This window comes from Balaenoptera physalus (genome assembly GCF_965194825.1).
Source record: "Balaenoptera physalus genome assembly, chromosome: 5".
NCBI classification, from domain to species: domain Eukaryota; kingdom Metazoa; phylum Chordata; class Mammalia; order Artiodactyla; family Balaenopteridae; genus Balaenoptera; species Balaenoptera physalus.
The window spans coordinates 10,756,107-10,768,348 of NC_138884.1; the positions used below are offsets into that span (position 1 = coordinate 10,756,107).

At 35.9% G+C, this 12,242-nt stretch overlaps 1 protein-coding gene and 1 long non-coding RNA gene across 2 annotated transcripts in view; one reads left to right on the forward strand and one right to left on the reverse strand.

Moving 5' to 3' along the window:
- Window positions 1-1,519, forward strand: part of MMRN1 (multimerin 1) — a 61,632-nt gene extending 60,113 nt beyond the window's left edge. The window contains exon 8 of the mRNA XM_082461645.1: window positions 368-1,519. Within this exon, the coding sequence (XP_082317771.1) occupies window positions 368-789 (422 nt within the window). The 3' untranslated portion in view covers window positions 790-1,519. The remainder of the gene's footprint in view (window positions 1-367) is intronic.
- Window positions 1-12,242, reverse strand: part of LOC309660823 — a 190,549-nt gene that overhangs the window by 37,131 nt on the left and 141,176 nt on the right. The gene's annotated exons all lie outside the window — the stretch shown is intronic.

Genomic DNA, 12,242 nt, shown 5'->3' on the forward strand with positions numbered 1-12,242 from the left:
GCAAGAGGCTTTAAAACATTCTGACATACCATAATAATCATAGAGTGCTTTCAATTCCTTCATCTCTGGAGAGATCAAAGCAACATGCAAATTAATCTTTGAGGCATTTCTATGAGGAAGGTATTGAGTGTTACTTCCATTCTATCCTGATCTAAAGGGAGAAACAGTTTCAGAGAGGCTAAGCAATTTTGGGTAGTTCAGGCAAGAAAAGGGGCAAACACCCAAACACATATGCCCTTGTTAAGTCTGATGAATGGCCTTTTTTCTTCTACTAACACTTTTTGTAACCGAGATAAAATGATAAAGATATAAACAGAACAAGATCAAAACATGAAAATTAACTCTTTCCATTTTTTTCCGCTAACAGATTTTTCAAAAGGATCTTACAGATATGCACCGATGGTGGCATTTTTTGCATCTCATACATATGGAATGACTACACCTGGTCCTATCTTATTTAATAACTTGGATGTCAACTATGGAGCCTCATATACTCCAAGAACTGGAAAATTCAGAATCCCCTATCTTGGGGTGTATGTTTTTAAGTATACCATTGAGTCATCTAGTGCTCATATCTCTGGATTTTTAGTGGTTGATGGAGTAGACAAGCTTGCATTTGAGTCTGAAAGTATTAACAGTGAGATATGCTGTGATAGGGTTTTGACTGGGGATGCCTTATTAGAATTAAATTATGGGCAGGAAGTGTGGTTGCACCTTGTAAAAGGAACAATTCCAGCCAAATTTCCCCCTGCTACTACATTTAGTGGTTACTTATTATACCGTACATAAATTAGTGTGAAAGACAGACTGTCACCTTTACTGAGAAGCAGCCAGTGTTTTTATTTATCTTTGCATGCACATTTGCTCTGTTTTTGGTTTTTCCACATGAATGAAAACCAACTTCTTTTTAAAATCTGAGTAAGGCTGCAAGTTTGTTTATTTCATAAAATTATTTGAATATGTTTTGGACAACCTGTATATGGAGTTCTTGCTCCTAAGGAGATTTAGCAGCATGGAAAACAGAGTGCATTTGTTAGCATAAACATTCCTATTTTTGTCTTTTCATGTTAAGGCATTTCAGTGTAAAAGGAATATTATAAAATGACAATCACTCAATATTGCCAGTCACAGTAGTCTTTCCAATAGAACATTTAACTTTTGTTATTCTCTGTGTACATAAATATATAACATATGTTTCTTAAATTCACAAATTCAAATAAAGTACTCAAAGACCAAGAAGTGTTCTTTTAACTTTGATTTTTATTCTTTACTGTTGAGTTGATTAATTTTACATATTAAAATTTTTATTTGTAATGAGAATTTTTAAAGCTGAATTAGAAACTTAAAATATGCTTAACTATTGTTCCCTTCCTAAACTATATTCAATATCCTGTGATCAACCATAATGAAAAATTTGAAAAAAAATATATATATGTATTACTGAATCACTTTGTTGTACTCCAGAAACTAACACAACATTGTAAATCAATTATACTTCAATAAAATTTTTAAAAAACTATTGTTCCCTTCCTATAATTAGAGAATAAAGTAGTACTTGACACATTTGAACACTTCACCCAAGTCTAAAGATACAGAAGTGGATATTTTACCTGCCTCCATCATACAATATCTATAGGGGAAAAAAAATAACACTTTTCTCTAATGAGTATCCTGTGGTAACACATGCAGATCTGCCTTATTCTTATAACAGGTGCATATATGCCATGGTGATACTACAATTTATGGATTTATGGGACGCTCCCTCTGCTTTGGTTTTCTTCTAAGCAACTTATACTGATTCCTTACAAAAGCTTTTATAAGGTGGGTATTATTATCATCATTTTTATGGTTGAACAGTGACTGACTACGGAATGGACCAAGCTTCACAAGTAGGAAGGACTGAGGCAGTATTTAGAATCAGCCATTCTTCTCCAGCATCCACATCCATCCTTTCTGTATGTTACCTCCTAAGATGTACCATAATTGATTTAATAATGCCTTATGAAGGCCATTTGGATTATCTCCAATGTTTCATTATAACAATGTTATTGTAGTGAACACCCTTAAACATATATTCCCTATACATTTAACAAGATAATTTTGAACAAGAAATTCCTATAAGTTATCCTAAAAATAATAAGTAAGAAGTTTTTGGTATGGCAAACATTTTTCATGAATTAATTACTTTAATGCTTACTATAATCCTATGAATAACATACTAACCGTTTGAGATATGTATCATGTATTATTCTCTTTACACTTATGAGGAACAGAGGCACGAAGAAGGTAATTTTCCCAATAGTTCAGCAAACTGTTAGAATTTCAGGAACAAAGGATAAGCATATATTTTTATTTTCTAACGTACTATCAAGGTGCTCTTGAAAGGATTTGTACCACTCCATAGGCCCAGTTTGCTCATGTTTAAAGAGTACTCATTACCCCCAACACATACTCATCAAAACTCACAATTTTAAAAAATATTGCGGGGCTTCCCTGGTGGCGCAGTGGTTGAGAGTCTGCCTGCCAATGCAGGGGACACGGGTTCGAGCCCTGGTCTGGGAAGATTCCACATGCCACAGAGCAACTAGGCCCGTGAGCCACAACTACTGAGCCTGCGCGTCTGGAGCCTGTGCTCCGCAACAAGAGAGGCCACGACGGTGAGAGGCCCACGCACTGCGATGAAGAGTGGCCCCCGCTCGCCACAACTAGAGAAAGCCCACGCACAGAAACAAAGACCCAACACAGCCAAAAAATTAATTAATTAATTAATTAATTAAAAAAAAAAATCTTCCAACGCACGAAAGTCCAGGACCAGATGGCTTCAAAGGTGAATTCTATCAAATATTTAGAGAAGAGCTAACACTGATCCTTCTCAAACTTTTCCAAAAAATTGCAGAGGGAGGAACACTCCCAAATTCATTCTACAAAGCCACCATCACCCTGATACCAAAACCAGAAAAAGATATCACAAAAAAAGAAAATTATAGACCAACATCACTGATTAACATAGGTGCAAAAATCCTGAACAAAATACTAGCAAAGAGAATCCAACAACATATTAAAAGGACCATACACCATGATCAAGAGAGAGGCCCGTGCAACGCGATGAAGAGTGGTCCCCGCTTGCCACAACTAGAGAAAGCCCTCGCACAGAAGCGAAGACCCAACACAGCAATCAATCAATCAATCAATAAGAATGTGAATTTCTTTAAAAAAAAAAAAAAAAAGGACAGAGACAGACATTTAAAAAAAAAAAATATCGCCAATCTCAAAAGTGAAAATATTATCTCCTCGTAGCAGAAACATAAAAGTTTTTCAAATTTGCTAAAACTTGAAAGCATATGTTCGGACAAACAGTTTTACACAAATGTTCAGTGTAACTTTATTTATAATAGCCAAAAACTAGGTTCCACCCACACGTCCAGCAATAGATGAATAGTTAAGCAAACTCTGGCATACCCATACAGCAGAGGACTGCCAATCAATAAAAGGGAATGAACACACTACAACACATATCACAGATAATCTGTAGAAGATTTCAAACTGCAGCCTAATGAAACTTGAACAACCCTGCAGGTACGTGTGAAGTGAGTATTGCCCATCAGAATGTCTCATGCTGAGCCAAAATAGCTGTGCCTTCATAGCTGAGCCTCAGTACACTGGGGAAGAGTGTGAGCCAGATGCTGACGAGTGAAGGCTGAATGATTGACAATTTCTATTCTGTGTAAATGTGTCATTTTCAAAAATATTGGGAAAGTTTTGATAATTTCTTTAGTCCCTGCCTGAAATTACATCACAATCTACAGGAGAGGCAGGTGGGAGGGGCCCTCCAGGACCTGAGGATTGGGAGAGGAGTGGAGGACGTTTGCCCCACCCACTCGAGCCTGGGAAATCTGCTGAGCACCTAGGCTGGTCCCCCACCCTCTGAGACCAGAGGCAGGAGACCTGCCTGGGCCCGTTCTGTTCTGTTGAGCCTAAGCTCCACACCCCACACCCCCCAGGGCCTTTTGCAGCCCCATGGGTGCTAAGTATAGGCCCCGCCCACTGCCAAAAACCCACCCCTGCTTAGGCCCCACCCTCCACAGCAAGGCCTTTCCCCTCCCATTTTTTTTCTTCTCCTCTTTTTTACTATTGTGGTTTTGTTTCACCTTCCAGTTGTTGTTTCATCTATATTTTTATTTTTATATTCTTTCTAACATATCTGTTAGTTTCCTAGTCTAATTCTATTTTTTACTTTTTTATTGTTCTCCCTTTTTTTTTTTTTTTTTTTGCCACCCCATGTGGCTTGCAGGATCTTGGTTCATGAGCCAGAGGTCGGGCTGAAGCTGCTGCGGTGGGAGCTCCAAGTCCAAACCACTGGACTAACAGAGAACCTCAGACCCCAGGGAATATTCATCGGAGTGAGGTCTCCTGGAGGTCCTCATCTCGACACCAAGACCCAGGTCTACCCAACAGCCTAGAAACTCCACTGTTGGAATCCTCAGGCCAAACAATCAGTAGGACAGGAACACAATCCCACTCATCCAAAAAAAAAAAGAGAGAGACAGCAAAAAAATATGTCACAGATGAAGGAGCAAGGTCAAAACCTACAAGACCAAATAAATGAAGGGGAAATAGGCAATCTACTTGAAAAAGAATTCAGAGTAATGATAGTAAAGATGATCCAGAATCTCGGAAAAAGAATGGAGGCACAGATTGAGAAAATACAAGAAATGTTTAACAAAGATCTAGAAGAACTAAAGAACAAACAAACAGAGATGAACAACACAACAACTGAAATGAAAAATACACTAAAAGGAATCAATAACAGAATATCTGAGGCAGAAGAACAAATAAGTGAACTGGAAGACAAAATGGTGGAAATAACTGACAAGGAGCAGAATAAAGAAAAAAAATGAGAAGAATCGAAGACAATCTCAGAGACTTCTGGGACAACACTAAATGCACTAACATTCGAATTATAGGGCTCCCAGAAGAGGAAGAGAAAAAAAAAGGGCCTGAGAAAGTATTCGAAGAGATTATAGTGGAAAACTTCCCTAACATGGGAAAGGAAATAGTCACCCAAGTCCAGGAAGCACAGAGAGTCCCATACAGGATAAACCCTAGGAGAAACATACCAAGATACATATTAATCAAACTAACAAAAATTAACTTCAAAGAAAAATTATTAGAAGCAGCAAGGGAAAAACAAAAAATAACATACAAATGGATCCCCATAAGGTTATCAGCTGATTTTTCAGCAGAAACTCTGCAGGCCAGAAGGGAGTGGCAGGATATACTTAAAGTCATGAAAGAGAAAAACCTACAACCAAGATCACTCTACCCAGCAAGGATCTCATACAGATTCAACGGAGAAATCAAAAGCTTTTCAGACAAGCAAAAAACCAGCTTTACAACAAATGCTAAAGAAACTTCTCTAGGTGGGAACACAAGAGAAGAAAAAAACCCACGAAAACAAACCCAGAACAATTAAGAAAATGGTAATAGGAACATACATATCGATAATAACTTTGAATGTAAATGGATTAAATGCCCCAAACAAAAGATACAGACTGGCTGAATGGATACAGAAACAAGACCCATATATATGCTGTCTACAAGAGACCCACTTCAGACCTAGGGATGCATAGAGAGTGAAGGTGAAGGGATTGTAAAATATATGCCATGCAAATGGAAATCAAAAGAAAGCTGGAGTAGCACTACTTATATCAGATAAAATAGACCTTAAAATAAAGACTGTTACAAGAGATAAAGAAGGACACTACATAATGATCATGGGATCAATCCATGAAAAAGATATAATAATTATAAATGTTTATGCACCCAACGTAGGAGCACCTCAATACATAAGGCAAATGCTAACAACTATGAAAGTGGAAATTGACAGTAACACAATAATAGTAGGCGACGTTAACACCCCACTTACACCAATGGACAGATCATCCAAACAGAAAATAAATAAGGAAACACAAGCTTTAAATGACACCATAGACAAGCTAGATTTAACTGATATTTATAGAACATTCCACCTGAAAGTGGCAGAATACACTTTCTTCTCAGGTGCACATGGAACATTCTCCAGGATAGATCACATCTTGGGTCACAAATCAAGCCTCGGAAAATTTAAGAAAATTGAAATAGTATCAAGCATCTTTTCTGACCACAATGCTATGAGATTGGAAATCAATTACAGGAAAAAAAAAACTGTAAAAAACACAAATACATGGAGGCTAAACAGTGCACTACTACATAACCAAGAGATCACTGAAGAAATCGAAGAAGAAATTAAAAAATACGTAGAAAGAAATGACAATGAAAACACGAGGACCCAAAACCTATGGGATGCAGCAAAAGCAGTTCTAAGAGGGAAGTTTATAGCAATTCAATCTCACCTCAAGAAAGAAGAAAAATCTCAAATAAACAATCTAACCCTACACCTAAAGCAACTAAGAAGAACAGAGAAAACCCAAAGTCAGTAGAAGGAAAGAAATCATAAAGATCAGAGCAGAAATAAATGAAATAGAAATGAAGAAAACAATAGCAAAGATCAATAAAACTAAAATCTGGTTCTCTGAGAAGATAAACAAAACTGATAAACCCTTAGACAGACTCATCAAGAAAAAAAGGGAGAGGACGCAAATCAATAAAATGAGAAATGAAAAAGGAGAAATCATAAATGACACTGCAGAAATACAAAGGATTATAAGAGGCTACTACAAACAACTATATGCCAATAAAATGGACAACCATGAAGAAATGGACAAATTCTTGGAAAGGTACAATTTTCCAAGACTGAACCAGAAGGAATTAGAAAATATAAACAGACCTATCACAAGTAATGAAATTGGAACTGTAATTAAAGATCTTCCAACACACAAAAGTCCAGGACCAGATGGCTTCACAGGTGAATTCTATCAAATATTTAGAGAAGAGCTAACACTGATCCTTCTCAAACTTCCAAAAAATTGCAGAGGGAGAAACACTCCCAAATTCATTCTACAAAGCCACCATAACCCTGATACCAAAACCAGACAAAGACATCACAAAAAAAGAAAATTATAGACCAACATCACTGATTAACATAGGTGCAAAAATCCTGAACAAAATACTAGCAAACAGAATCCAACAACATATTAAAAGGATCATACACCATGATCAAGTGAGATTTATCCTAGGGATGCAAGGATTCTTCAATATAAGTAAATCAATCAATGTGATACACCATATTAACATATTAAGGAATAAAAACCATATGATCATCTCAATAGATACAGAAAAAGCTTTTGACAAAATTCAACACCCATTTATGATAAAAACTCTCCAGGAATTGGGCATAGAGGGAACCTACCTCAACATAATAAAGGCCATGTATGACAAACATCATACTCAGTGGTGAAAAACTGAAAGCATTTCCATTAACAATGGCAACAAGACAAGGATGTCCACTCTCACCACTATTATTCAACATAGATTTGGAAGTCCTAGCCGTGGCAATCAGAGAAGAAAAAGAAACGAATACAAATTGGAAAGGAAGAAGTAAAACTGTCACTGTTTGCAGATGACATGATACTATACATAGAGAATCCTAAAGATGCTACCAGAAAACTACTAGAGCTAATCAATGAATTTGGTAAAGTAGCAGGACACAAAATTAATGCACAGAAATCTCTTGCATTCCTATACACTAATGATGAAAAATCTGAAAGAGAAATTAAGGAAACACTCCCATTTACCACTGCAACAAAAAGAATAAAATACCTAGGAATAAACCTACTTAAGGAGACGAAAGACCTGTATGCAGAAAACTATAAGACACTGATGAAAGAAATTAAAGACTATACAAGCAGATGGAGAGATATACCATGTTCTTGGATTGGAAGAATCAACATTGTGAAAATGACTCTACTACCCAAAGCAATCTACAGATTCAATGCAATCCCTATCAAACTACTACTGGCATTTTTCACAGAACTAGAACAAAAAATTTCACAATTTGTATGGAAACACAAAAGACCCTGAATAGGCAAAGCAATCTTGAGAAAGAAAAACGGAGCTGGAGGAATCAGGCTCCCTGACTTCAGACTATAATACAAAGCTACAGTAATCAAGACAGTATGGTACTGGCACAAAAACAGAAATATAGACCAAAGGAACAGGATAGAAATCCCAGAGATAAACCCATGCAAATATGGTCACCTCATCTTTGATAAAGGAGGCAAGAATATACAGTGGAGAAAAGACAGCCTCTTCAATAAGTGGTGCTGGGAAAACTGGAAAGCTACATGTAAAAGAATGAAATTAGAGCACTCCCTAACACCATACACAAAAGTAAACTCAAAATGGATTAAAGACCTAAATGTAAGGCCAGACACTATAAAACTCTTAGAGGAAAACATAAGTAGAACACTCTATGACATAAATCACAGCAAGATTTTTTTTGACCCACCTCCTAGAGAAATGGAAATAAAAACAAAAATAAACAAATGGGGCCTAATGAAACTTAATAGCTTTTGCACAACAAAGGAAACCATAAACAAGACGAAAAGACGACCCTCAGAATGGGAGAAAATATTTGCAAACGAAGCAACTGAGAAAGGATTAACCTCCAAAATACACAAGCAGCTCATGCAGTTCAATATCAAAAAAACAAATAACCCAATCCAAAAATGGGCAGAAGACCTAAATAGACATTTCTCCAAAGAAGATATACAGATTGCCAACAAACACATGAAAGGATGCTCAACCTCACTAATCATTAGAGAAATGCAAACTAAAACCACAATGAGGTATCACCTCACACCATTCAGAATGGCCAACATCAAAAAATCTACAAACAATAAATGGTGGAGAGGATGTGGAGAAAAGGGAACCCTCTTGCACAGTTGGTGGGAATATAAATTGATACAGCCACTATGGAGAACAGTATGGAGGTTCCTTAAAAAACTAAAAATAGAATTACCATATGACCCAGCAATCCCACTACTGGGCCTATACCCTGAGAAAACCATAATTCAAAAAGAGACATGTACCACAATGTTTACTGCAGCACTATTTACAATAGCCAGGACATGGAAGCAACCTAAGTGTCCATCGACAGATGAATGGATAAAGAAGATGTGGCACGTATATACAATGGAATATTACTCAGCCATAAAAAGAAATGAAATTGAGCTATTTGTAGTGAGGTGGATGGACCTAGAGTCTGTCATACAGAGTGAAGTAAGTCAGAAAGAGAAAAACAAATACCATATGCTAACGCATATACATGGAATCTGAAAACAAACAAAAAAATGGCACTGATGAACCTAGTGGCAGGGCAGGAATAAAGACCTAGACGTAGAGAATGGACTTGAGGACACGGTTGGGGAGGGGGAAGCTGGGGCGAAGTGAGAGTAGCATTAACATATATACACTACCGAATGTGAAACAGTTAGCTAGTGGGAAGGAGCAGTATAGCACAGGGAGATCAGCTCGGTGCTTTGTGACCACCTAGAGGGGTGGGACAGGGAAGGTGGGAGGGAGGCTCAAGAGGGAGGGGATATGGGGATATATGTATATGTATAGCTGATTCACTTTGTTGTACAACAGAAACTAACACAGTATTGTTAGCAGTTATACTCCAATAAAGATCTATTACAAATAAATAAAAAATAAAAAATAAAAATAATTTTTTTTTTATTTCTTCAAGTACTCCTAGATTAAACAGATTTTTTTTCTTCCAAATATACTTCAACAGATACCAGTGATTTCAATGTCCTGCCTTTTCTGTAATATTAACAAGAACAGAAGGAAGTAAATCATTTGACAATATTTGTCATTGCCATGCACAATTTAATTTTTGATTTCGTAATTAGATAATTTAGAACATTTAGCACTAAATGATGCTTCGGTGTTTGGAGTTTTAATTACTAATATTATCCTTTATTTTTATACATATTTGTATAAAAACACAGTTAAATGACAAATTGCCACCAATAGCCAAAAAGCATTTTAGCCACTTCTAAGTTGCTGTGACCTTGTCTCGGTATCTTTTAAAAAGTCACCCAGTAAAATGTAGGACAGCTGAGCAATATATTTCTAATCATCATGATCAAACTTTCCATGTATAAAAAATGTAACACTGAGATTCTCTTGTTTTTTCCTATGGAGACAGCAGACTTTAAAGGATATTATTTTCTAGATTGAATTCCAGAGCTCTTCTCTCTCACCAGACCTTCTTGCCCAGCAAACTCTCAAAGCATACTAAGACTCTAATTACTGATGACAATTTCATACCCATTCATTCATCAATTATTTAATAAACACCTACTTCATGACAGGCAGGATAAATCATATATTAACTAATGTAAAAATAAGTATCAAGTAAATCAGTACAGATAGATACTGCATTTTAAATACATTACTCAGAGTCATGCTGGGATTCACTCCACCAAATTGTGAGTAGTTCCCTAAGGATAGGAAATGTATCTTTAATAACCAACCCCTCTTGTTTCTGCACCTCTGACTGAACTTCCATTACTTGCTTTTGGATCACTCTAAGAATTAAGAAACTTCATATTCGAAGCCAAGTGTGCCTACATTGCTCTTTCTTACTGTCTCTTACCAAATTTCTCATTTTGGTAGAATGGGCTAATATCATTTGGGCATTAAGATGCTAAAAATAAGCCATATTGATTTTCGGTTGACTGGTTTAATGCTCTTAAAGGGGATTTTTTGACATTGTTCATCTGTTTCAAAATATAAATTTACTGAATTGAATGAATTTCTAATTTGTAGAAGTTCAGTTATATAGAAACATTTTATATATAATACATATATTTATATTACATCTACATTCAGTTATGTTATATATATATAACTTAAGGTTTTCACTTACCTAATATATATCTAATATAAATATTTTTCTATCTAATATACATAAATTATGTATATTATACATATAAAACTTCAGATGTTTATCATGTACTTTTTATCCAGGTCTAAAGAAAATGGGTATACAACTTGGTACTTTAAAAAAAAAATTGCTATGGTTTATTACTGTCAACTTTTTCACATTAGAAACTAGCTGAGTAATAATCTTTGTCTTCAAAAGCAATTTTTGATGCAATAAAATTCTCCTTATTCAAAATAGTTTGCCTATCCTCTATCCTTGCAAGCATGTGTGGGATGCATTAGAGCAGAAATGATAGCCCGCCCTTCCTAGATTGTACATTGAGTTAGGTTGATCTTCCCTGTAAGAGGCAGAGATGTTTGCTGCCCCAGTGGTTTCAAACCCAGGGTTTCATCAATGAGCAGAGGAGTGTTATACAGCACCTTCCCTTGGGAGCTTTTATCACAGCTCAGTGAGAACCTTCAATGAGCTATACTGCGTTTGTACTTGGAGAAAAACAACAACAAAGTAGTGTTCATTTCTCTGGGCTGACATCCTGATTAAACAATCCCAAACTCTGGGAAAATGTCCAAATTTAGGATTTTTTTAGTACTTTTATTCGTGGGTTTCTTCATGAAATATCAAAGCCCAGACTTTGGTCAAAACATTTCCCAGGTACCAAGTGTCGGATGTAGTAATATTTAGTATTACGTAGTAATATTTAGAATATTTTAAAATGTTATTCCCATATTTTATAAAATATTAGTCCATAGCAGATCCTGATTGTAACATGATTTTCTGTTGGATTCAAATAAATACTTATATCAAGCCCATTGAAGACTACAGTTAAAATGCTACAAGACTGCAACCTAGGAGTTAGTGGGTTTTTTTCAATGTATTTAAATCTACATCCAAATATTTGGATTCAAACACTTGAATTCCCTACACCTTTTAGATTCAAACAAATACTATATCAAGTCCACTCAGGTTAAGAATGAAAATACTACATGACACAACCCGAGGGGTGAGTGTTCTTATAAATACTACTCTACTTTGCTTACTTTAGGCACTAGTGAAGAAATTGACTAGATTCTTCTTACCAGGAAACAGACAATTACAGATAGTTTCTAAAATTACAGATAGTTTCTAAAATTTTTTTGGTAACTCACTTTCCTCCATTGATCTTTGCTGTCACCATCATCACCACCAAAGCATTTAATTGTACATAATGTGTATAAAGAGGACTGCACATCTATTTCTTCATCTATATGAAATTTGTGAATTAAGGATGACAATAATTTGCCAGAAAACATGTGTAGAAAAAAATCCACTTATTTGTACCACCTAGCCATTTCCAAAAATCATTTGAGGT